The 21,274-nt window shown below is 54.9% G+C and overlaps 4 protein-coding genes across 4 annotated transcripts; 3 read left to right on the top strand and 1 right to left on the bottom strand.

The window, feature by feature from the left end:
* Positions 1–298: 298 nt before the first annotated feature.
* On the top strand, positions 299–2,615 carry CGCA056_v014334 (uncharacterized protein; the record flags this gene model as incomplete). The annotated part of the gene is made up of 4 exons (XM_037329576.1): positions 299–640; positions 1,098–1,700; positions 1,762–2,131; positions 2,191–2,615. The coding sequence occupies 4 exons, from the start codon at positions 299–301 to the stop codon at positions 2,613–2,615; spliced, it is 1,740 nt and encodes a 579-aa protein (XP_037171724.1).
* Positions 2,616–2,750: 135 nt separating this feature from the next.
* Positions 2,751–4,355, top strand: CGCA056_v014333 (uncharacterized protein; the record flags this gene model as incomplete). Its single annotated transcript, XM_037329575.1, has 3 exons — positions 2,751–3,171; positions 3,230–3,994; positions 4,063–4,355. 3 exons carry the CDS (start codon positions 2,751–2,753, stop codon positions 4,353–4,355), a joined length of 1,479 nt encoding a protein of 492 aa, XP_037171723.1.
* A 1,922-nt stretch (positions 4,356–6,277) lies between these two features.
* Positions 6,278–10,870, bottom strand: abcG11 (ABC transporter G family member 11; the record flags this gene model as incomplete). The annotated part of the gene is made up of 3 exons (XM_037329574.1): positions 6,278–6,307; positions 6,363–8,781; positions 8,847–10,870. The coding sequence occupies 3 exons, from the start codon at positions 10,868–10,870 to the stop codon at positions 6,278–6,280; spliced, it is 4,473 nt and encodes a 1,490-aa protein (XP_037171722.1).
* Positions 10,871–19,080: 8,210 nt separating this feature from the next.
* CGCA056_v014331 (putative feruloyl esterase) lies at positions 19,081–20,731 on the top strand (the record flags this gene model as incomplete). The annotated part of the gene is made up of 4 exons (XM_037329573.1): positions 19,081–19,545; positions 19,599–20,339; positions 20,396–20,649; positions 20,725–20,731. 4 exons carry the CDS (start codon positions 19,081–19,083, stop codon positions 20,729–20,731), a joined length of 1,467 nt encoding a protein of 488 aa, XP_037172448.1.
* Between the last annotated feature and the right edge of the window lie 543 nt (positions 20,732–21,274).

Raw genomic sequence — 21,274 nt, 5'->3', positions numbered from 1 at the left:
TAATTAAGCACCGAGCACTAACACGCTTCAGCTGGATCTACACGTCAGCAATGAGCTGCGTATTTGCTGACACCACGCGTTCCCAACTAATCTATCAATAGGCTAAGATTGGCAACATCAAGGCTGCTGCATTTCAGTCGCCCACAGGCGAACCAGATCACCGACTGCTCACCTCGCCATCACGCTTTAAAACCTGATGCTGACGGCAACATCCAAATACTCAGCCCGCCCTCCTCCGTGAAAGGGCGTATCATCTCGTCCTCGGCGACCGCTCAACTCACAAGCAGACGCATCAATCATGGCTCCCATCACAGCTCAGAGAGTCGCGGACGACATGGCCGTCAACAATCGCGATGCCGCGGATCTGTGCAAAGATGCTCTGAAGACTTACAAGGGCATTATGGGTTTCGACCTGGAGCGCAAGTTCGAGAACTTAGAGGCCGTGATCACCCAGGGCCCCAAGGAGATGCAGAACTTCCATAAGTTTCGACACGACGACAAGAAGGTCGACAGGTTGCGCGGGCTCTTCTGGGAAAACCTGAACTACATCGAGAAGGGGACACAACAGCTCGTCGCGGCCGTCGTGTCGGCCTTCCCGCCGGCCGCGGCAATTGGCACCGCCGTTACCTTCGTGCTGAGCGTAAGTAGAGAAACGTCATTTCGTGTGTTGAAACAAGCTTAAACAGGAATCAGAGGCGTGTCGAAATGTCTCGGCAGATTATGATTTTGTGATGGTCTTCTTCGAGGATGTGAACAGCTTCCTGCAGCGCATCATCATCCTGGAGACCAGGCTTCCAAATTACAACACACACCAGAACTGTTCGATGGACACCTTTATGTCATTTCTCACCACGTGCGGCTTTGCACGCAAGTATATCGAACTCGGTCACTTTAGGAAGATCGAATGCCTCCAATCTAACAACCGGCTGCGATGTCTGTGTTGACGTAAACAGAAAGTGGATCAGCATTTTAATTCAAGGTGAAGATAACGAGCTTGAGGGGCTCGAAAGAAGATGGATCTGCGGATCCGACGCCTTCGAGAGGCGACCGAGTTCGCCATCCTGGGCAACATCGAAGGGATCCAGACGGTGACCTAGGAGTTGCTCGAGAACCATCACTTCCAGATGGCGATGCTCGAGGAGCAGATGCAGGTCATGAGAGTCGTCTGGGACACGACCGAGAGCTTCCTCGACGACATGGCGAAACTCATCAGGACATTTGACGACAAGAAGCGGGAGCAGAGCAAACCACGCGGCAGCGGCGAACAGAAGGGCAAGTCCTCTGCTGCGGAGCACGGCAAGCATCGATCGGCGAAGCGCATCCGAAACACCCTGACGAAAGTCGAAGACGCGGACCACGAGTATCACGTGTTACAGGAGACGATAGTGCCCGACACGTGTGTCTGGGTGTTTCGGGAGCCTGAGTGGGAAAGGTGGCTGAACCAGCAAGATTTGCCGAATACCGTCCTCGCCATCACTGGAAGCCCCGGTACGAGCAAGTGCCATCTCGCGTTCTCCGTCTACCAAGCCCTGAGAGGCGAGAAGGCGGCCAGAGACTCGTCGAAGCGAACGTGCGTGGCTCAGTTCTACTTTCGCGAGCAGAACGAAAGCCTCTCGTCCTTCCCCAACGGTGTCATCGGCGTCATCCATCAAGTCGTTGAGCAGAGCATAGAGCTTTGCGAGGCCATGTACGCAGACATCGTCCGCCATAAGTCTCATATCAACCAAGGAAGCTCCGATGACCTCTTACGCAAGCTCCTAGGCGTTTGGCAAAGATTCAAAGGGCCGCTTGTTCTTGATGTTTGATGGCATCGATGAGATTGTTGACGACGACTTTGCCCTCTTTGAGCGGTTCAGCAAGACTATCGAAGAAAACGCTTTGAGGATCTCGTTGGCGTATACAGCCAGATCTGACATCAAAGTTCAGGAGTCATTCTCGAAACCCCCTTTGAAGATTGGAATCGCGAGGGAGAAGCAGATGGACGACCTGAGAACCATCATCTGGGCTCGCATAAACTCCCTAAGCACTCTTAAAAAGTTCAGCCTCTACGTTCAGCAGCGTATTGCAGACAAGACAGAGGAGATTGTACGTATTAAGATCAGATCTTCCGACCCTCGTCCCTCATTCTTCGGTATGTCAGAGTTAATGATTTGCGAATGTACATACTCCATGCCGAACACTTGCTAGCAGGACTCAACACTCTTGAACGCGAAGGCGCCGTCCTGCGCAGTCTCGAGAAATCTCTCTCCCGCACCCTCTACCAGCTGTACAAAGTGACCACGGCAGTGTGCTTCCGTCGGACCGAATCCAGTCGTCGTGAGCTTGTACCCAAGCTCTTGCAATGGATTGCGTCTTCGCTCAGGCTCATGAACTTCAACGAAGGCCTGTCTCTGCTGCGACTCTGGTCGAACGAGAATGACTTTGATCTTGAAGAAATACCGGAGCCTTTTGCAAAGATTCTTCGGATTGGCGATCCGGGCTCAGGCGCCGAGACACGAGCAAAGGTCCAGTCGCATCGGGGCTGGGGCACCGCCATAGACGAGCTGGAAAAGACCCACAAGGCGTCCCAGTCGAGCGACCTCTACCAAGACGGAAGACTTCCCATCAAGTTATGAGAACGCTCTATGCGCGTATTCTTCCGGGAAGAGCCTGTTGCGCCCAACGATGGCCACCGCCCACAAAGATCGGAAGCACACAGACAAATGTTTCTCACCTGTTGTAACTTCATCCAGCCAGAGCACCCCGGCATCATGGGTACCGATACAGGTGTTCGGGAGTACGCGGTCAACTACGTCCTTCACCACTGGCGCGACATCAAAGCAGAACACTTGAAAGTCGAGCAACAGACTGAAGTGATGCAAAAGTTCGCTTCGCTAATACTGAACAAGAGCTCGTTCGCGAGGATTCAGGAGGAGCTGAAGATCACCTTCTGCAACGATGAGAAATTCGACGACCCATTCTTTGATAGATTCCGCTCATGGGCTGCCTTTCTTCTTGACGTGAAGGTGCCTCTCAGTGCGGAGGCTGCCGAGTGGTGGACTCTCCTTGTTGAACGCCTCAAGAGACTGCCTGCTCCAGCATGCCAAGTTGCATGTCCGCAGGCTCCAGGATGCGGTCGATATGAACACGGCCGAAGCCTCATTCTCAGCAGCCAATGGCGCTTTGAGGATCGTGAGTTTTGATAAAGATCCCTTCTAGAATGATGCTAAATGTTTGTGCTGCGGCAAAGGAACGATTCTTGAGGAACAGGCGAGAGAAAATTTCGCCTCGGCGGTTGGCGACGTTTCGGGGGCTCTGTCGGCCAAACAGGTAGTGCTCGGTCTTGATGGTCTCCTTGAAGATGTCGAGCTGGGCTCCGATGGCCATCACTGGCTTGCGGCCCTTCAGTTCCTGTACAAACAGGTTCAACCTGCGGAGAGTGCCTGTCTCAAGGCCATGACTTATTCACAAACGCCATTCGAGCGCGTACAGTCACTCGAGCTACTCTCTCGAGTTCGTACCATAGACAATCCGCAAGCGGCCTACGAAGACATCCAGGCTTGCCTACGTCAAACACACGACGAGTCGGTCCCGGTCCCGCTGCGTCACTCGGTCTACAACACCAAGGCTCAGATCGAAACCAAGCTCGGGAGGCGTCAGGACGCTGCTGCATCGTACGAGTTGGCGGGATCAATTGACCCAAGCAATCTCGTGACGGGCGACGGCCTGCGAGCCCAGATAAAGCTCTTCGAGAAAGAACCTGGCAAGCAGGAGTTCATCAGGACGCTTAAGTCATGGTCCCCGCTTGAACGGCTGGCCTACCTCTGCTGGGACACCTGGGACTCGGTCTACCAGGCCGTGATTCGTGCGGCAGTCGAGTCCGGAGAGGTGGCCTTTGTCGTCCAGATGTACCAGGACTCGATTAGGCTGCTGGAAAACGTCAACGCGTCCGGCCCCTTACTCGTCGAGCTCGGCTTTATCCACATCAAAGTGACAAGAGACCTCGAAGGCGCGAGTACGCCGTGACGGGGCCCAAAGCCACACTGGACACCGCCAAGGAAGGGCAGAGGCTTAAGAGGGCAGCGCAGATTCTGCTGTCCGCGCAAATGTCCCGCCTAGACCCCAACATGAAGGACGATAACGAGCGATATGGTGAAGAAGAACAACGTAGTGACGACGGTTCCGACGGCGGCGGCGAGGGGGATTCTGCGACGCGACCCAAGGGCGAGGAAGGCGACCTCGATGACGATGTCGTGTTGTTCTGCGACGGAGGCTGTATGCCCACGGCCAAGTTCGCCTCCTGGGCAAGAGACGCGTCTCCTACCTCTGTCTCGTCTGTTCTGAATGTTTCCTTTGCGATGACTGCTACAAGATGAGAGGCCAAGATGATCAACAAAGTTTAAGTAGACCCTGGTATATGCCGCAGTGTCCGCTGGACCACGAGTACATCGAGGCACCACCCATCAAGGGATGGAAAGGTGTCGTGGACGGGAGGATTCTGCTCGAGGGTTAAGAGCCAGTGGCGCTCAGAGACTAGCTGTAGCATATCCGCGAAGAGCTGTGCAAGGAAGCGTGGGAGTCGTTTTGGAGCAGTAAATTTTGCGCGAGGTTGCTGAGCATATGTGCAAAGACGTCGGTAGGACGTTGAATTTGCTATGTGCCTTTATCCTAATGCAAATATTTCGAATCAGACGGCCGCGGGCTGAGACGCCTCTTTCTTACGAGGGCTTAGGGAACACTAGATCTGCCGATACCCCTAAACGGCACTGGTAGTCTGTCTCGCCGGAGCTATCCTCCGGACGAGGTTTGTGAAAAGCCACACGAAGACGAAATGCCGTCCACCGGCTGCTGCTCTATCAACTGGTAATTTGACACCAGCATCCCTTCCCGAGCCCCCATCAGCCGAGAATGAGCAATGGCTAACGCGAAAAAGCACGCCCCTCCAATATGTCGTCTCGTTATCTTGCTGTCTGATCGCACGTCGAATAGTAGGAGCACACCAATGATGACGGACAAAGTGGCTGTCTTCATGAGCAGAGCTTGCTGTTATGTTTTGGAATCTCGACGTCATATGTGTGGAAACGCTCAACGCTAGAAAGTCCTCGCTTAATAGGCGAGGAATGTAAGCCGGGGCATTCAATGCTGGACAGTCACAAGCAACAGTGATATCGCACTGATCCGAGGCGGTTTGCCCACCCGAGGCTTCCAGCTGCTAGTGATGGCAGCGTTGGAGGATCCATTTAGCGCAGGAACAACTTGATAAATTGCGTTTGATATCATCGAACCCGAGCCAGCGACGCAGATCGAGCACCCAAACAAAGTATTTACCCATCACTTGTACTGGATATAGAGTATGGGCTGGACCTTACAACTGAAAGTGGCATCTCGCAGAGGAACGGTGTGCTAGCACACACAATCTCTCCCTTGAAAAGTCTCAGTCCACCTTTAAATGGCCTGCCAATGCAACACCATTCTTCTACTGGCCGAAACGCGTCATATCGTTGAGATTGCACCGACGACGGTTACAAATTTCGATGATTACAATGATGACCATGTATGCTCATGTACCTGTGTAGATGACAAGACCTTCTCCCCTGGTATGACGAGCTTTCGTCCTAGTATACTCCCGTGAAAGTAAATGCCCGAGAGGATGGGCAAGACCGAACGAACAAAAGTTCATTGAGAACGTCTTACACATTCAATCTCCGATTCGCGACGTCTTTCTTGTCTCAGCGACCAGGAGTTCGAAGGTGCTGCTGGATAGGAAGAGACCTGCGTTTTAGCCTTGCCCTTCTCACGCCGGACAGAATAATTGGCAGACAGTTGTGAACTACTAGGAAAAACGCCTACTTGCACATGATGATCATGCTTTGATGGACTTGCAGGCCGACGATCTCAAACATGAAGCCATCCTCGGGTTCATACAATCTCTCCACATCTATTAAATTACGTAAAAGTTCTATGCTGTGATGATGGTTGGCACTCAAAGGTACCAGACAGGTTAGGGGAAAAGGCGTGGTGTTCCCATGCAAGGCCATGCTGCGCGCGCAATGAAGGCGTTCTCTAATCTTCTTCTTGTCTTTCCCATCTTCTCGTCAAAAACAAAAAACATTCTCTCTTTCTCTTTTAATTCGCCCAAGACTCCAATTTGATGGTATCTGCAAATGCCAGTGGTTTTGCCTCACAAGAAAACGTTTGTGTGGCAGATGGAAGAACGTGCATGTCAACGTGCGCGTTTCATTCCCATGCAACATACGAAAAAGGAAAATAATGTTCGGGTTGGTGGAGGAAGGGGGGTTTATCTGCGGTTGAAGTTCAAGAACTTGCTCTGATGGGGGTGTTAGTAATTATTCGGCAGAGAGGTTTAGTTATTATCAACTTACAGCAGCAAACAAAATGATCAGGTTGCTTCCCACAAACGCGATGAAGATGCCCAGGTCCCTCCAGCGGTTGTCGAACGCCAGGCCGAGGGGCGTGTAGAACTCGTCGCCGATCTTGTAGGCGCAGTACTCGCAGTCCTGAGTGTTGTTGTTGGCCAGGTACCCAGGTCCGCCGCGCTCGAAGAAGGGCTGCATGTACTCTCCGCAGGTCTGGCCGTCGGGAGCCTTGAAGGGGTTGAACTCGGCGGAGGTGCAGGCGACCTTCAGGTCGTGCAGAGCGGTGACGACCATGCCGCCAATGAGGCGGGTGAAGGGGTCCAGCTGATAGAGCCAAGCGCGCCAAAAGCCGGGCATCTGCGGGGCGGGGATGGTGACACCGCAGAAGAGGGCGAAGGTGATCATGATGAAGGGGTCGAACTGGGAGGAGATGAAGGGCGACGGGGTGAGGGAGGCGAGGGCCTGGCCGAGGGAGACGGAGAAGAGCTCGGTGATCAGGATCATGAAGAACTGGTAGCCGGCGCGAGAGGGAGTGTACTGGAAGCCGGGCATGAAGTAGAGCGGCAGGAAGAAGGCGACGGAGCAGAGGATGGAGTAGGGCAGCTCGGCAATGGTGATAGCGCTGGCGAAGGTGATGGGGTTGTACATCTTGGAGGAGGCCTCGCGGAAGAAGAGGGAGCGCTTGATGTGGAACATGACCTCGACCTGGGAGATGATGAGGGCCGGGAGGACGGTGACCTGGAACATGACGAAGACCTTGTACTGCAGCGAGGAGCGGCTGTCGTCGAGGTTGAGGTAGGTCAGACCGGTGATGAGGGCGACGATGACGTGGTTGAAGAGGCGGGTGAAGAGGTAGTTGGGGCTGCGCCAGAAGGAGAGGTTCATGCGGCGGACGACGACCTTGAGCTGGTGCATCTGCGGGGAAGCGTACTCCTTCTCGAGGTCGGCACTGACGGTGCGGCCAGCGGCCATGCGCTGCTCCTTCAGCTGAGAAATCGTGTCCTTAACGTTAGCGAGCTCGGCACTGTCGTCCCAGATGTCGGCCCAGTCGCGGTTGCCCACGCGCGGGGCGGAGCCAGCGCCGATAGCCTCAAGCATGTACTCGGCAACGTTGTCCGTAGGCTTGGCTTCGGCGCCGTGGCGCTTCAGGTAGTCGCGGAGAACGACGGCATCCTGACCGATGTCACCGAAGTAAACGGTGCGGCCGCCGCGCTGAAGGAGCAGGAGACGATCGAAGTTCTCAAAGAGTGCGGCGTTCGGCTGGTGGATAGTGCACAGGATAGCCTGGCCAGCGGCGGCGAGCTTCTTCAGGAAACGGACAATGTTGAAGGCGCTCTGGGAGTCAAGACCGGAGGTGGGTTCGTCGAGGAAAAGGAGGAGTTCGGGCTTTGCAGCGAGCTCGACACCAATGGTGACCCGCTTGCGCTGCTCCACGGTAAGGCCGAACTCAGGGGTGCCGATGATGCAGTCTGCAATGTGCTCCATCTCGAGCAGGGCGATAATTTCCTCGACGTAAGCGAAGCGCTCAGCCTCGGGAGTCTCGAAAGGCTGGCGCAGAAGAGCGGAGAAGCGGAGGGCTTCGCGGACGGTCTGAGTAGGGTCGTGGAGATCGAGCTGCTCGGCGTAGGAAGTTGAGCGCTGGAACTGCTTGCCGGGCTTCACGCCGTCAACGAGTACGTCACCGCCGATAACACCAATGTTCTTGCGGGAAGCGAGAACATCGAGGAGGGTCGTCTTGCCGGCGCCGGAGGCACCCATGAGAGCAGTAAGTTGGCCAGGCTTCACGTATCCGAAGATGTTGTTGAGGAGCCTGCGGGTGCCGCCGGGAACGGGGACGTCGTAGTTGAGGTTCTCCCAGGTGAGAACGCTGACGGAGTTGATGGTGAGATCGGAGCCTTGGTCGGTGCCGTCGCCGCGACGCTTAGCGGCCCTCTTCTCTATGAGCGCGTCGTTGAGCTTCTTGCGCTCCTCATTGGGTTTCTGGTATACCTTCGCATTATTGCCGCCGCCTGCGAAGTTGATCAACTCGCCAAGAGTGACATTCATGATAAGGAAGAAGACGATCAAGGCGAGGATGATGCCCCAGTTGCGCCAAAGGTCACCCTTGAAGTAGGAGAAAGCGCTGGCGATGTAAGCGGAGCCATCGACGGCGGTCGTGCCTGAAACAGATCCCGGAAGCGTGCAGACTTGATGGTTAATGTCGGTATAGCCCGGTCCTGAGGGGATGAGAGATTCGTCCGAGCAGGTCAGCATCAAACGCGAGAACTCGTTTTCCATCATGGCGCTGAAAGCAAGACCCAGGGCGTTGACCCAGTAGATCCAGCGGAGCCATTTGTGCTCAGACTGGTACTGGATGAGGTAGCCAGAGGTTACGACGAAGAACGTGATGAGGACGACGGCGGACTTGATGGCATAATCGAAGTCACTGCGCGAAGGTTAGCTGCTGTGCATCATGAAGGGAAATAGGGCAAAACTTCCGGACTTATGCACCCCACCGTTCGAAAGAAGAGAGTCATGGCAATGTTGCCAGACAAAATCATGAGGTAGAACGTGAAAAAGGCGCCGGCGTCGCGAACCAATCCGGACATGAAATAGACGATAACCGAGAAAACCAAGATTTGACTCGCCGCGAAGGCCTGATCGACGATGATCTGGGCAATCCAGAGAGCCGACGGACGATGAAAGGCGTATGCTTTGTGCTTATTGACGATTGAGCGGCCTGTCATTGTACCTGCCAACTCCGAGAAGGCCTGGAAAGCGTTGAACAGGAGGGAGATGAACATGAGACCGCCCTTGCTGAAGGCGCTAGCAGAAGTGGAGCCGAGACGGAAGAAGAGGGTACCGAGGACGATGGCGATGACGATAGAGCGGAGCCAGGAGAGGGACAGGGAGAGGCGATCTTGGAGCTTCAGAACGAACTGGCGCTTCATCAAGGCCCAAACTTGGAGGTGGAAGCCGACGGCGTAGACGGAGCGGTGGGACGAGCCGCGCTTGGCCTCGCGAACAGCAACCTGGAAGTCCTCGTGCTTTTCGGTCTCCTGGACGAGACGAGCCTTGTACTCCTCCATCTCGCTGTCGAGCTGCTTCTGGAACTTGGACGTCTTGAAAGCCTCAGCAAGGGAGTCGGGGTCGTGGGGAGCGTTCTCTGGGGAACGGCCAGCAGCGTACTCGCGCTCGAACTCGTCGGTGCAGCCGGTCACGTAGTCGGGGGTCGTCTGTCTCGGGCGGGGGGCGAAGCCGAGACCCTCAAAGTAGGCGCGGGCTTCCTTCGCTGGGCCGAGGTAGACCTGCTTTCCGGCGTCGATGACCATGACCTTATCGAAGAGGTTGTAGATGTTCTCGGAGGCCTGGTACAGGGAGACGAAGGTGGTTGTCTGGTAGAGGTTCGTCTGGACGCGGAGAGACTTGACGAAGTCGAGGGCAGTGGAGGCGTCGAGACCGCGGGTGCTGTTGTCCCAGGACAGAACGCAGGCGTTGGTGATCATCATCTCTGCGATGGATACACGCTTGCGCTCACCACCGGACACACCTCTCACGAAAGCGTCACCGACGACGGTGTGGCGGGTGTGCTCGATATTGAACATCTTCAGGAGGGTTGTGATGACCTGCTGCTTGAAGTCGTTCTTGGACATGCCAGCGGGGCGCTTGGCGGGGACCTTGGTGTCGAGGGCGAAGCCGAGCGTCTGCTCGACGGTGAGAGTAGAGTGGTGGATGTCGTCCTCCTGGTTGTACACAGCTTCACCGCGATACCTCTTGAACTCATCGGCGGTGAAAGGTCCGTACCGAACATCGCCAGTAACGCTGGTGAAGCCGGCGCGCTGGTTGGCAATGGTCTTGAGGAAGGTGGTGCATCCTGAGCCAGGCTTACCCAGCACCAGGACCATCTCCCCAGGCTTGCAAACACCCTTGAAGTGGTCCAGCAGAGTAGCCTCCACACCCTTCTTACCCAAGCCCAACATCTTCATGACAGGAGTCACATAGTCGAAGAAATCGACGAAGGCATCGGGGAAGGTTTTGACGTAGTTGGTGGTGCCGCCGATGCCCGTTACAGTAAGCCCGTCCCAGTAAGCACCAATGTGCTTGGGTCTAATACCGGCCTCGCGCTCGGCCTCGACGCCGCCGCGCAGGACGGCTTCCAAGTCAAACTGCTCGCCGTCGGTGTCGGAGGACGGGGTGGCTGAGTTGACGTTTGCGACGGTCTTTTCGACATCTTCGGACTTCCTACGGCTGTTGCGACTGTTCACTCTGCTTGCGCGCGACAAGCCAGACAGCTCGCGCTGGAGCTCTGCGAAGTCGGCTTCGGCCTGATGCACAGAAATGCCGCCGTGGATGGCAGAGAAGCCATCGGGGTTGTTGGCGCGGGCCTCCTCCCTCTGCTGCTCAGCGTCGGCGGCGGTCGAGGTTGAAGACGAGGATCGCGGGGCAGGCGCAATCTCGGTGTTGGTGTTAATCTTCTCGTTGGGGCTGCCAGCGGCGGCAGCCTCCTGGTGCTTCTCGTTATCCCGGTCCGCCATTGGGACCGTTGGGATGAGGTGGCGTTCGCGATCGGGTTCGTGGTTCACTACGAGGCAGTTCGTATGTGGGATCGAAAAGGAAAGGGTTTCTGAAAATCGGCGTGGGTGAGAACTCAAATAGAGGATTGAGTGACGATGGCGATCCTAGGCGACCGGAAAGTGGCGGTTGCTGGTCCGTGCCGGTGAGACGAATGTGGTGGAGTGTGCCTTGCCTGAGTCGATGTACCGTGGGGATGGATGATCGAGAAAAGCGAGGGACGAACGGTGTTTGATATGAAATAGTGAAAAATTGGAGGTGTGGAAGTATCGTTGTACCCAATGGGTCTTTTGTTGAGGGAGTGTGTGAGTCTTTCGGCGGAGGAAAGGAGCTAGAAACAAACAAGCAACCGCCGTCGACCCGAGACGCAGACCGAGATGACGGAGGAAAGAGAGGTCTGGAGGTGGAAGCTTATGAGAGCAGAAAGCAGACTAAAATTTAGGAGAAAGGGAAAAAATAAAGTGTCCGCACTAGGGACGACAGGCTGGACGGGTTGGAGCTGGTGCTGGGCTGGACTGGTTAGCTGGGCTGGGCAACGCTGGGTCTGGGTCTGTCTCTGTCGGATCGACTTCGGGACCCCCCCAAACAACAAAAATATTACCAATCAAGGATCAATGACAATTTCAGCCGGAGTCGGGGCCCGGAAGTAGGGCGTCTTAAGCCCGTTGGTGGGTACCCGGCAGCTGGTTGTGTTGTGAGGAAAAGCACCAGCTCCGTGTCTCTGTGTCTCTCGTTGGGCGGTAGGGCGTAGAACAACTTCACAGGAGTTACCTGTCTACCGAGCTTTGGCAGTAAGGATATGTAGGTACCGTATCTGGAGCTGCTAAGCACCACCGCCCGGGCACCCAAGGCCTGCACCCTTCGTACACAATGTACTTTTTTTCTGGGTCCTCGAGTGCGAGTTGCCAGGGCTTCCAAAAGATGCGACTGCATCTGACAAGGTGGAGGGCGGCGGAGAGGGACCCACTGCTAATAAAATGTCGGGGAGACCCAGGCGACCTGCCGACCCCCCGGTTGCCATGTACGGCTTAGGAACTTGGGAACTCTTCCAATTAGGGGCAAGACGCAGAGGTGGGGGTACGGCTATGTGGATCATCCTTCTCTTGGCTTGGCGCGAGATGAGTGCCACGGGTGGTGCATGTACTCGATGAGCCATCTTGAGCCATCGTGATACTGTTGCGGTCACAGACCAGACGGCTGGGAGTGTGGGAGTCAGACGGCGTGCTGGGCGCCTGTGGTGGGAAAGGTGTGGTGGGAAAGTTCGGCATGGCAGCCACATTGTGACAGAGAGGGTGTTGTTCCGGTGTTTTGAGGGAAAGGCGGTCAGCGATGGGATGAGATGGGACGAAGAGGACGATCGGGCGCTGGCTGTCCGTGTGCCTACCTTACCGAGGCGTCATCGGGAAAGAACTGCATCGCTGCTGACAGCTGCTTCGTGTGCAGGTCAGTGTACATCTGCTTTTAGAGTGCAGGTGCGCAGCGAGGCGGATGCGGCTATAGCCAGCTCCGGGAGCCAAGATGAACGGCAACTCATCAGAGTTGAGTTGGCGATGTGCGGTTCTCAGAGGAGCATAGATACTTGCTGTACGGATACTAGTTATCTGACAGCAGGCGCTGCGCGGCGTATCACCTGCCAGTCAAGGATGTATTTGGCAGATCTCTTGATCGGAACACGTCCCGATGTCAATTGGCAGCCTGCCGTGCAGGCGCAGACCGCAGACGTGGAGGGCGAACTGCCGTAGGGATAATCTGCATCAAGTGTAGATACGACAATTGCAACGCAGGTATCCAGGCCAATGGAAATGGCATCGTCGTTGTCCTAACTCCGGTCGCAAACCGCAAACACTAAAAAGCAAATCACCGTTGGGTGCAGTAGCTGCTCCACCGATACTGCCAAGGGAACCCAAGGGGGGATGCACGTTGTGTTGTCTGCAGACGGCGTAAAAAAAGAAAAGATAATGGATGGGTAAAAGAGTGGAGAAGAGGACCAGTCGCCATTGCCATTGCCAACTGATGCGAGGTGGGAGCCGGACGCTGCCTTCTCGTCTGCAGAGCTGCAAGACACTGAACAAAGTCACAGTCCCCACCCCTGAAGGATGGATAGGTACTGAATCTTCGAATGCCTGCGCCTTCCATTGAAGTTCCACGTCTTTCGGCCCCTGCCCGGCTGGATGCCGTACCTACGCAGGAAGGCACCTAAGGTAGCGGTGGCGCTGCTGCCGGACGTGACCCTTGCCTGCCGTGGTTTCTTTCGTGGCTTCCGTCGTTGGAAAGCACGTTTGACCATTGCCCAATCACCTCCTTCCAGATCGCGACTTGTCAGGTTTGTGGGGCACCACAATCGGTTTCGAGTCATCCGCCAGATGTGGGGTCCTGCTGTGAGACCTCCTCTTTGGGAACCTCCGCTTACTCAGCGGCAAATCGTGGCCAATCAGAGAGGCCAGCTGCCAATGTTTGGAGGGTCTCCCATCAGCAAGCCACCTTCTGCGCGCCTCCAACACGGCAAACTTCCAACATGTCTCTGCACTTCAGCCATCAGCATCCCGGTCGAGGCTCCTTGAATTTACGGTTTCAGATGTGGCTATCGTCTCTTGCTGCAATCGCCGCGTGCGTGCCCACAGACCAAAGTTTCCGCCATCTGCCCTTCCCGCATTCTTCCCGCCAAACTCCCGCTCTTCCTCCACCAGCTAAAAGAAGCATATCTCGACCTTTGCTCTCCTCCGGATGTCTTCCGCCGCCCGCCTTCCACCTCCCAATGGCATCTCACAAACGGCCCGCAGATCTGATAAGAGGGTCCAGCGCCTTTCCCCTTTGCGGGTAATATATCCACGGGTACGTACCTGTGGTACGCAGCATGGCCCCCATGCGAGAGATTGCGCTGCGAATTGCGAATGGCGATGCGCTCCAGGTGGGCTCTCCGCCGTCTGTCGTTGCCCCTTACCTAAGCCACTACGCAGGTCCGCCCGTCAGACAGCAAGACATGAGCAGAAAAAAACATTCAAGTGGAGGGACGAGGAAAAAATGAGAAAGTCCCCTGTGGAGCACCATGCATTGTCCAGTAGGTACCGCGCCCCGCGGGGCCCATGTTCCAAAATCCGAGCAGCAGGATCAGGCTCCTCAGCACCGGCAGCTTCTTCCTCGTCGTTCGTCCGCCGTCGCGGCGGTCACAACCTCTTGGCAACGCCGGGCCTTGACTCCGAAAGCGAAAATCTCACTCGTGCCGCCTTGTTTGCTGTCCATTGAAGCTAATCACGGCTTATCAAGCACTCGGAGCAACCCTGGACTTTGGCTATATTGCCAAGCCCGTTTCCGACTGACTCACCGACGACTGCAAGAAGACCAGGCTTCAGAAAGATCAACATCAACGAGGCGAATGTGCGGGCCATTGCGGTTGAGGTGCGGTTGCGTTGCATGCGACGGTGCGACGAAGACGATTACAACGACGGGGGCCACGAGTAGTACATATTGCAGCAACGGCGGCGCTGTGCCACGCAAGACAAGACGCGACTCGAGAGTCACGGCCGGCGCCCTGTCGGGGACTTTTCCCCGACAACCTTCCGCATCGTGGCCGCTAATCACAGCCCCTGCCGCCACGCCTTCCCGCTCGCCCTCCCGCCGCAGGTCACCCGTGAACGGATAGCTCCTCCAGTCTTCCGTGTCTCTCGGCCTTCATCGGCCGAAAGGCTCGGCGACGATTCCTAATCTTCATTCCTATTCTCCAAACAAACCACCGCCGGCCGTCGCTCGTTATCGTCATTCCTGACAAAAGTCCTGTTGATGAGAAATTAGGAATTGCTTACGTCGCAGTCCCAGTCCGCTGCAAGACATTGTGTCGTGGTCAAATTGCCAAGCTCCGCTAAAATTCACCCATCCGCACAACTTAACAAAAAGTCCGTCCGTCTCATCGCAGCTAATACTGGCGAGCCGAGGAACGGCGTGACGCATCGCGCGCATCGCGGTCAGCACGCCAGCGCATGGCCTGCTGCTTCCGCCTCTGCTCTCCTGTCCGCTGGCTGCTTGCAAGTTTATTGCCTGCCGCCGCACAGTACTCCGCGAATCGTCTCGGCTTCAAGTGCCGCGACCCAGGACACGAAACAAGGACGCGAAAGCCAACCGACAAGTGCACTGTGGTCACTCGCTCGCCTTCACTCGCCCTAACACCCGGTGCGCCATGCAGCACGCACGACTCTAAGCTTATGCATCCTTCCCACCATCCACCACCACCTCCTCATCCCACCCGAGCGAACGACGTCAATTCGCTCGCCGTTGCCATTATCCGAGCGGCCCACGTCGCTGGCAGACTGTCGCCCTTCAAAGTTCAGACTTTCGTGCCGAAAAAGGAAAAAAGGAACAGTCGACTTGTCATCGTTCGAACGAAAACTGTTTGCCGTCTTCGAACCCGACCCGATGCAGGGAGCAATGCTGTTTCTTTGCTTTCTTCTGTCAGCAGGGCACGCGTTCAAGATAGAGTTTTTCCATCTGCGACTCTCTTCTGCAAACTCGTTCTAGCGAGGCCTCGAGTTGACAGGGTCACCACAACTGACACTTCAGAAACAAGTAATCCGCGGCTCTTTCTCGGGTAACTCCTGTTTTAGCTTCTGTTCGGGGCCGATTCGGTCATCGTGCAATGTCCTCCAGAAGACAAAGAGCGGGCCCCATACCATCTGCACCATCGACCCGGCCTTCGAGGACTTGGTAATACAAATGCAACACGCAATCTTGCACGCATCGTCCCAACTCAACAGATGTGCTCATGATGCACCTCCGCAGAGACCACCCCCTCTAAGTCCTCATTGCTCGAGCGCATGATCTCATGTTTTCCTAATCAGTAACCTATGTACCACCGTGGCACCTGACAGCTGGACACCAATTTCGCAACGACAGACATGCTCCAACTGGCAACACCATCGCAGGGCGCTGAGTAACCGAACGGCAACACTCGAAACGAAATGGGGCCAATCAGCCCAACTGTCGTGAACCGGGCTTTCGGATTCTTGAGAGCTCCGTCGTTGCAGTGATCGGAAGGTTTATGACATCGGACGTTTCTCGTGGCAGGTGAGAGCCTGGATATGTGCGACGTGAGGGGTTGGGGATGGCCCCTGGACAGTTGCATCGGATAAGTAGCCCCTCTGTCCTGGGTGCTTTCAGAGAGTTGCGCGACGAGTAAATCCGAATTTTTTGGAACTAGATGGAGTTATTGGCTTACAGCGATGATCACTTGATTATCAGAATTCGAAAACATCTCCCAGGGGATCTGGCTGTAGGTTTTTGTTGTTAGGTTTGAAGGCCCGAGGGGGTCGGGATGACGTGCCTTTGATTGGGGTCATCGCGCGAAAGTTTTTGATCTTTTCGGGGTAGGTTTATACCTTTGACTAAGTCTTCTGAAGAGATGTTCTGGACCGCGCCGAAACGGAGTCCCTTGAGGTCAACCTTCCCGCCGGCGCCCGGCATTCAGATGGCCCCACCTCCGGGATCGGGTCCGGGACCCCGCCGGAGACCGCAATCCGGGGCTCTTTCCGTGCAGTGTTGATGAGAGGTGGTATATACGGGTGAATCTAGCGACTGTTCTGAATTCAAAATTTATGTCCATTAAGGTAGGCATCGCACTTGGGGGTCATCCGTTTTTAGCTCTTCATAAGTCCCTGGACATGGATAGACAGACAATGACCGCAAATCTCCTGTTTGTCACACCATGCGAAGAGGTGGCCGCTCCTGTCTGACGGTCTTGGTGTCTTCCACGGTAGGATTCGGGGCAATCCCTGATGCCAGAATAGGTACGCCGTTACAGCAGAGCTGCCAGACTCGTATGAATCTTCCTGGAATATACTGAGATAGGCGTCAGAGACGCAGGGCACCATGTCCAATGTGCAGCTGTAGGCAAGCTTTTTGCGGTTGGGCGATGTGAATACCCGGACATTTGAAGCATGAATCGCTAGGATGTCATCCTAGGTTTCAAGAGAGATCAAGCTTTGATCCCGCCAGCGCGAGGGGGGAAAGACGGACAAGCTCGATGTCATCCTCCCCGAAGACCATTCCTATACGGCAGCAGACGGCGGCAGTTTGGCATACTGTTACTGCGGAAGATCTCACGTGATCTGGGAGAAACGCCCCGAGTTCCTGAAAGGCCTTTGTGTGATTTGGCAAGCGATGTAGATGACGATGGTGTGACTGGTTCGAGGCTCCTCTTCCCAAGTACATTCAGCCATACCCGTGCTCCATCTCGCAGGCGTCCAATAGGGACCAAGAAATGTGCGTCTGCAGCTTTGACGATGCTTCCGTCTTCCGCTGACGCTGTCCATGATGTATCCCGCCCGAATGCCTCGCAAGAGCCTAAGCTATGTAGTCTGCAGACACTACGGATGAAGGAGAACGTCCTTGGCCGTCCAGCCAACGTAGAAGCTCAGAAAGTACGCCTCTAACGGCACAGCAGTAGACCTGTTACATTTCGTTCGTCCAGAAGTCTACAGAAAGAAAATTCTTGCTACAATTTTATACCCACTTCGTGAATTGGGCTGGTGATGCTCCACGATGCTGCCTGTCACGGGTGCCCATCGCTCGATTTGAGTGCATCTCCGTAATCTCAAATACCACAGATCTGGTCTCAGTTCAGTGTGCCATTGCTCACCATTACCAGAAACGGGATCCGCCCCTCGCCGCAGACCAGTACCAATCTCCGATTTTCCAATCCGCGATGTCAGTACATTATCCTGAGTCTCGAATTTTCGAGGCCCATGATGGACGCCCATGATGGACGCCCATGATCGCGCGGCCCAAGGCACCGTTCATCTAGAGAGTGGCCGAATTTGATGAATAATGTCCGTACACGTATTCATCAAAACTCTCCGGCAACTTTGTCCACTGTGGAGGCTCCCAAAGTCATCATGGAGCAGATGAAGAGCCTTCGTTCTTAACTTCTTAGGCCTTCCACGATGCTGAATACTGATTCAGGCGTGTTGATCCCGGGATACCGGAACAGAACAACTTCGACGTGGACTTTCCGTCGGAGGCCTTCAGTGAGTTTCCTGGCCATCCGACGCTGGAGTTTCCAATCTCGTTCCTAGGTTAACTTGGGAGGTTGTCAGGAGCTTCATATGGAGAGGTTTACATCGCCCTCGGTGTCAATCGCATTTCTTGATGAAGATCTTGGATACAAGCTGGGTCTTGATTAGAACACCAGCGCAAGGGCCTCAAAACGCCCATTTTCAACCGCAGTAGTGTCATCGCAACTCATATTTCTCCCTTTGCTCTACTGCCTATCACATTTGATGCGTGGCTCTATGACGACGTACGAACTTCATAATGTCTGCTCTCATCATTTACATCATACTACCCACAACGAGCAGTATCGCCGCATTCGGTGACGTTTTGACGTCCCAAAATAACCCGCGCTGACCCTGTGCTGGAGCACATGAGTTTGTTCTCAATGATCCCTTCATCATTCCCTTAGGCTTCTTTCTTGAAGCTGTTGAGATAGCACAACTTTCCCTTCCTATTTGGCGCTTGTAGAAAAGGGTGGATTAGCTGTAGGTTTCGAACATTTACAGCACGTACTCAATTGCCTGTTCTATCAAACGTTCCATAGTACCATATTCTTTTCAAGTAGAGACAGAGTAGAAAAAGGCGAGTCGCGCTGCGAGACTGAACCAAGGGACTCCTATATGGCAAGCAATTAGCAGCCATAGCCCTTCTCGTAGAAGTCAGAAAGTCAAGAGCTATTTAGAATCTGTCAAGTACAAAAGCTTCTGCGCGTTTTATGAGATGGTGCGGACATCACAGCACCGAGCCCCGATCCGTCTCGCGAGTCTGCTTCCGCCAGTTTGCTTCCCCCCCTGCCGGTATCAGTTTGACGATGCAAGGGGCTTAATACATGTCGCTTACGCTTTAGGCTCTAGGCATCGAAACGCCACAATAAAGACCCTGCAAGATTGCTTGTGAACGCTAGCTGGGAATGGCCAGAATGTGCGCAAACTACCTCACAACATCCGCAGAGCCGCTGCTGTCTTCCTACCAATTCCGCCCCAGCCCATTTCTTCCTGTAATGGTAAAAAAAAAAAAAAAAACGAGAGTATGAAGTATACAAGAGGTACTTATACTGAATACGAAGCCTGGATTGCCAGTGCAAAGCACCATCATTTTATGTTGTGCCTCGTGAACTGTCTGTTATCTTGCCATCATGTCGGTTCAAGCATGTTCATTGGCGACCTTCGGCGACATCGCCTTATTTGGAGCCGACATACTCTCCGTGCAGGCAAACCTCGTCACCAACCACAGCGCCTCGGTCCCTTCAGCGGTACGGTTTACCCAGCCGTCAGTCGAAGTGAACAACGCCAGCTTCTGCAACGTCACGGTAGCTTATACGCACCCTGGACAGGACGACAGCATCGTAGTGGAGGCTTGGCTCCCGGCAGCTGGATGGAATGGGCGTCTTCAAGCCGTTGGAGGCGGTGGATGGGTCGCCGGCCGTTCTGCCCCCTTCTACACTGCCATGAGCGGCGCGGTGTGGGACGGCTACGCGACCATCACGACGGATGCCGGGCTTGGCAATGCCGAGGATGCCAGCCCCTGGGCTCTTCTCAGCCCAGGCAACGTGAATCTGTACGCTTTGCAGAATCTTGCGTCGGTGTCGCTGGACGATGAGGTAGATACATTGTAATGTTTTGGGCTTAGGAGTCTAGCTCACCGCTGCTTTAGGCCATCATTGGAAAGTTACTCATCAAGTCGTTCTACGGGCGCGGACCGGACTACTCTTACTGGAACGGCTGCTCGCAAGGCGGCCGACAGGGACTCATGCTAGCGCAGAGATACCCGACGCAGTACGACGGCATCGCGGCGGGAGCTCCTGGGATCCAGTGGACCGATTTCTTCCCCAGTCTGTTGTGGCCGCAGCAGTTCATGAACATGCTCGGTGAGTACCCTGCGCCCTGCGAGCTGCAGGCGATCACGGCAGCCGCAGTTTCGGCCTGCGATGGGCTGGACGGCCTCGAGGACGGAATCATCAACAACGTCGACGGGTGTCTGAGCAGTTTCGATCCGTTCAAGCTGGTGGGTAGGGCTATCAACTGCTCCGAATCAGCTACCGTCAGCTCGGCGGCAGCGGCTGTCGTGAATGCGACGTGGCAGGGCTTGCGGGACGCACAGGGGAAACAGACGTGGTTTGGCCTCAACCCGGGCACCGATATCACGGCCGGCGTTGCGGTGACCAATTGCACGGGGTCATCTTGTGTGGGGGTTCCGCTGGCCATTGCAACGCAGTGGTTGTCTCTCTTCGTGGCGAGGGGCGCGGAGCTGGAACTGTCTAATATGAGTCATGCGGAGTTCGACTGGTTGGCGCACCGGGGCCGCCAGCGATACAATTCCATCATCGGCACCGACGATCCTGACTTGACTGCTTTTCGTGAATCTGGCGGCAAGATTGTCACTTTCCACGGCCTGGTGAGTCTTCGTTTCTTGAAGGCGTGCTCGCTGTGCACATACTAACAGTCTCGCAGATCGACGAGCTCCTCCCTTCGAAGGGCACTACCAAGTACTACAATAAAGTCTCGGCACTCACTCCAGAGGTCCATGATTTCTACCGTCACTTTGAGGTGCCAGGCATGGGCCACTGCGCCGGGGGAGCGAGCGGAAACCCGGTTGGTCTATTCGACCAGCTGCGTGCGTGGGTCGAGAACGGAACGGCACCAGACCAAACCCCGGTAAAGGTCACAGATCTGAAGGGGACCGAGACAGACCGCATCCTGTGCCCGTACCCGCAAGTGGCTGTTCTTGGTCGGAACTGTAGTGTCGAATCTGACATTGATTTGTAGTGTTGGTCGTGCAGCATCTAGATTTCAGCTACTTCTGCAGCCGTCGGTTCAATATACTTGTCTGTTGTACATCGTGTGATACCATGCGGGCAAAGTGCTTTAATTCTCACAACAGCTCATGGACAATTGACGATGTCGTGTGGCCAGATGACCCTAGTGATATTTGTGAGAACCCCGACATCGAGCGGTCTCCCCAAGTCTAGGGATGAAAGGCTTACCTAGATTTCGTGCTTTTTACAATAAAACCGAGGACAAGACGCACCAGTTTCATGGAAACCGAAGACTTCATTACTGGTTTGCGTCTATCTAGTCTTTATCCAGATGAAAAATCCATTTCAATCAGAGCATTGAAGATACATTTGATTGGTCATAAGTCTACTGGGGAGGATACTATCATGGCGATGAGCGGGATGGTCCAACTCCAATGACTTGAAGTTTTTCGCGCTTAGCGGGGTGTCATGGCTTAAAAGGTGTAGTTGGATAGAGCTAGATTCTCAAAAGAGAAGGGAACTTGTGATTTGAATTTGGGTTAGTCTAGCTTCTGCCTTCTGGTCGATGAAAGAT

This window comes from Colletotrichum aenigma, assembly GCF_013390185.1.
Source record: "Colletotrichum aenigma strain Cg56 chromosome Unknown KSG_Cg56_contig10, whole genome shotgun sequence".
Classification (NCBI taxonomy): domain Eukaryota; kingdom Fungi; phylum Ascomycota; class Sordariomycetes; order Glomerellales; family Glomerellaceae; genus Colletotrichum; species Colletotrichum aenigma.
Note: the sequence above shows the minus strand (reverse complement) of the source record. Positions and strands in the feature narration are given on the sequence as shown.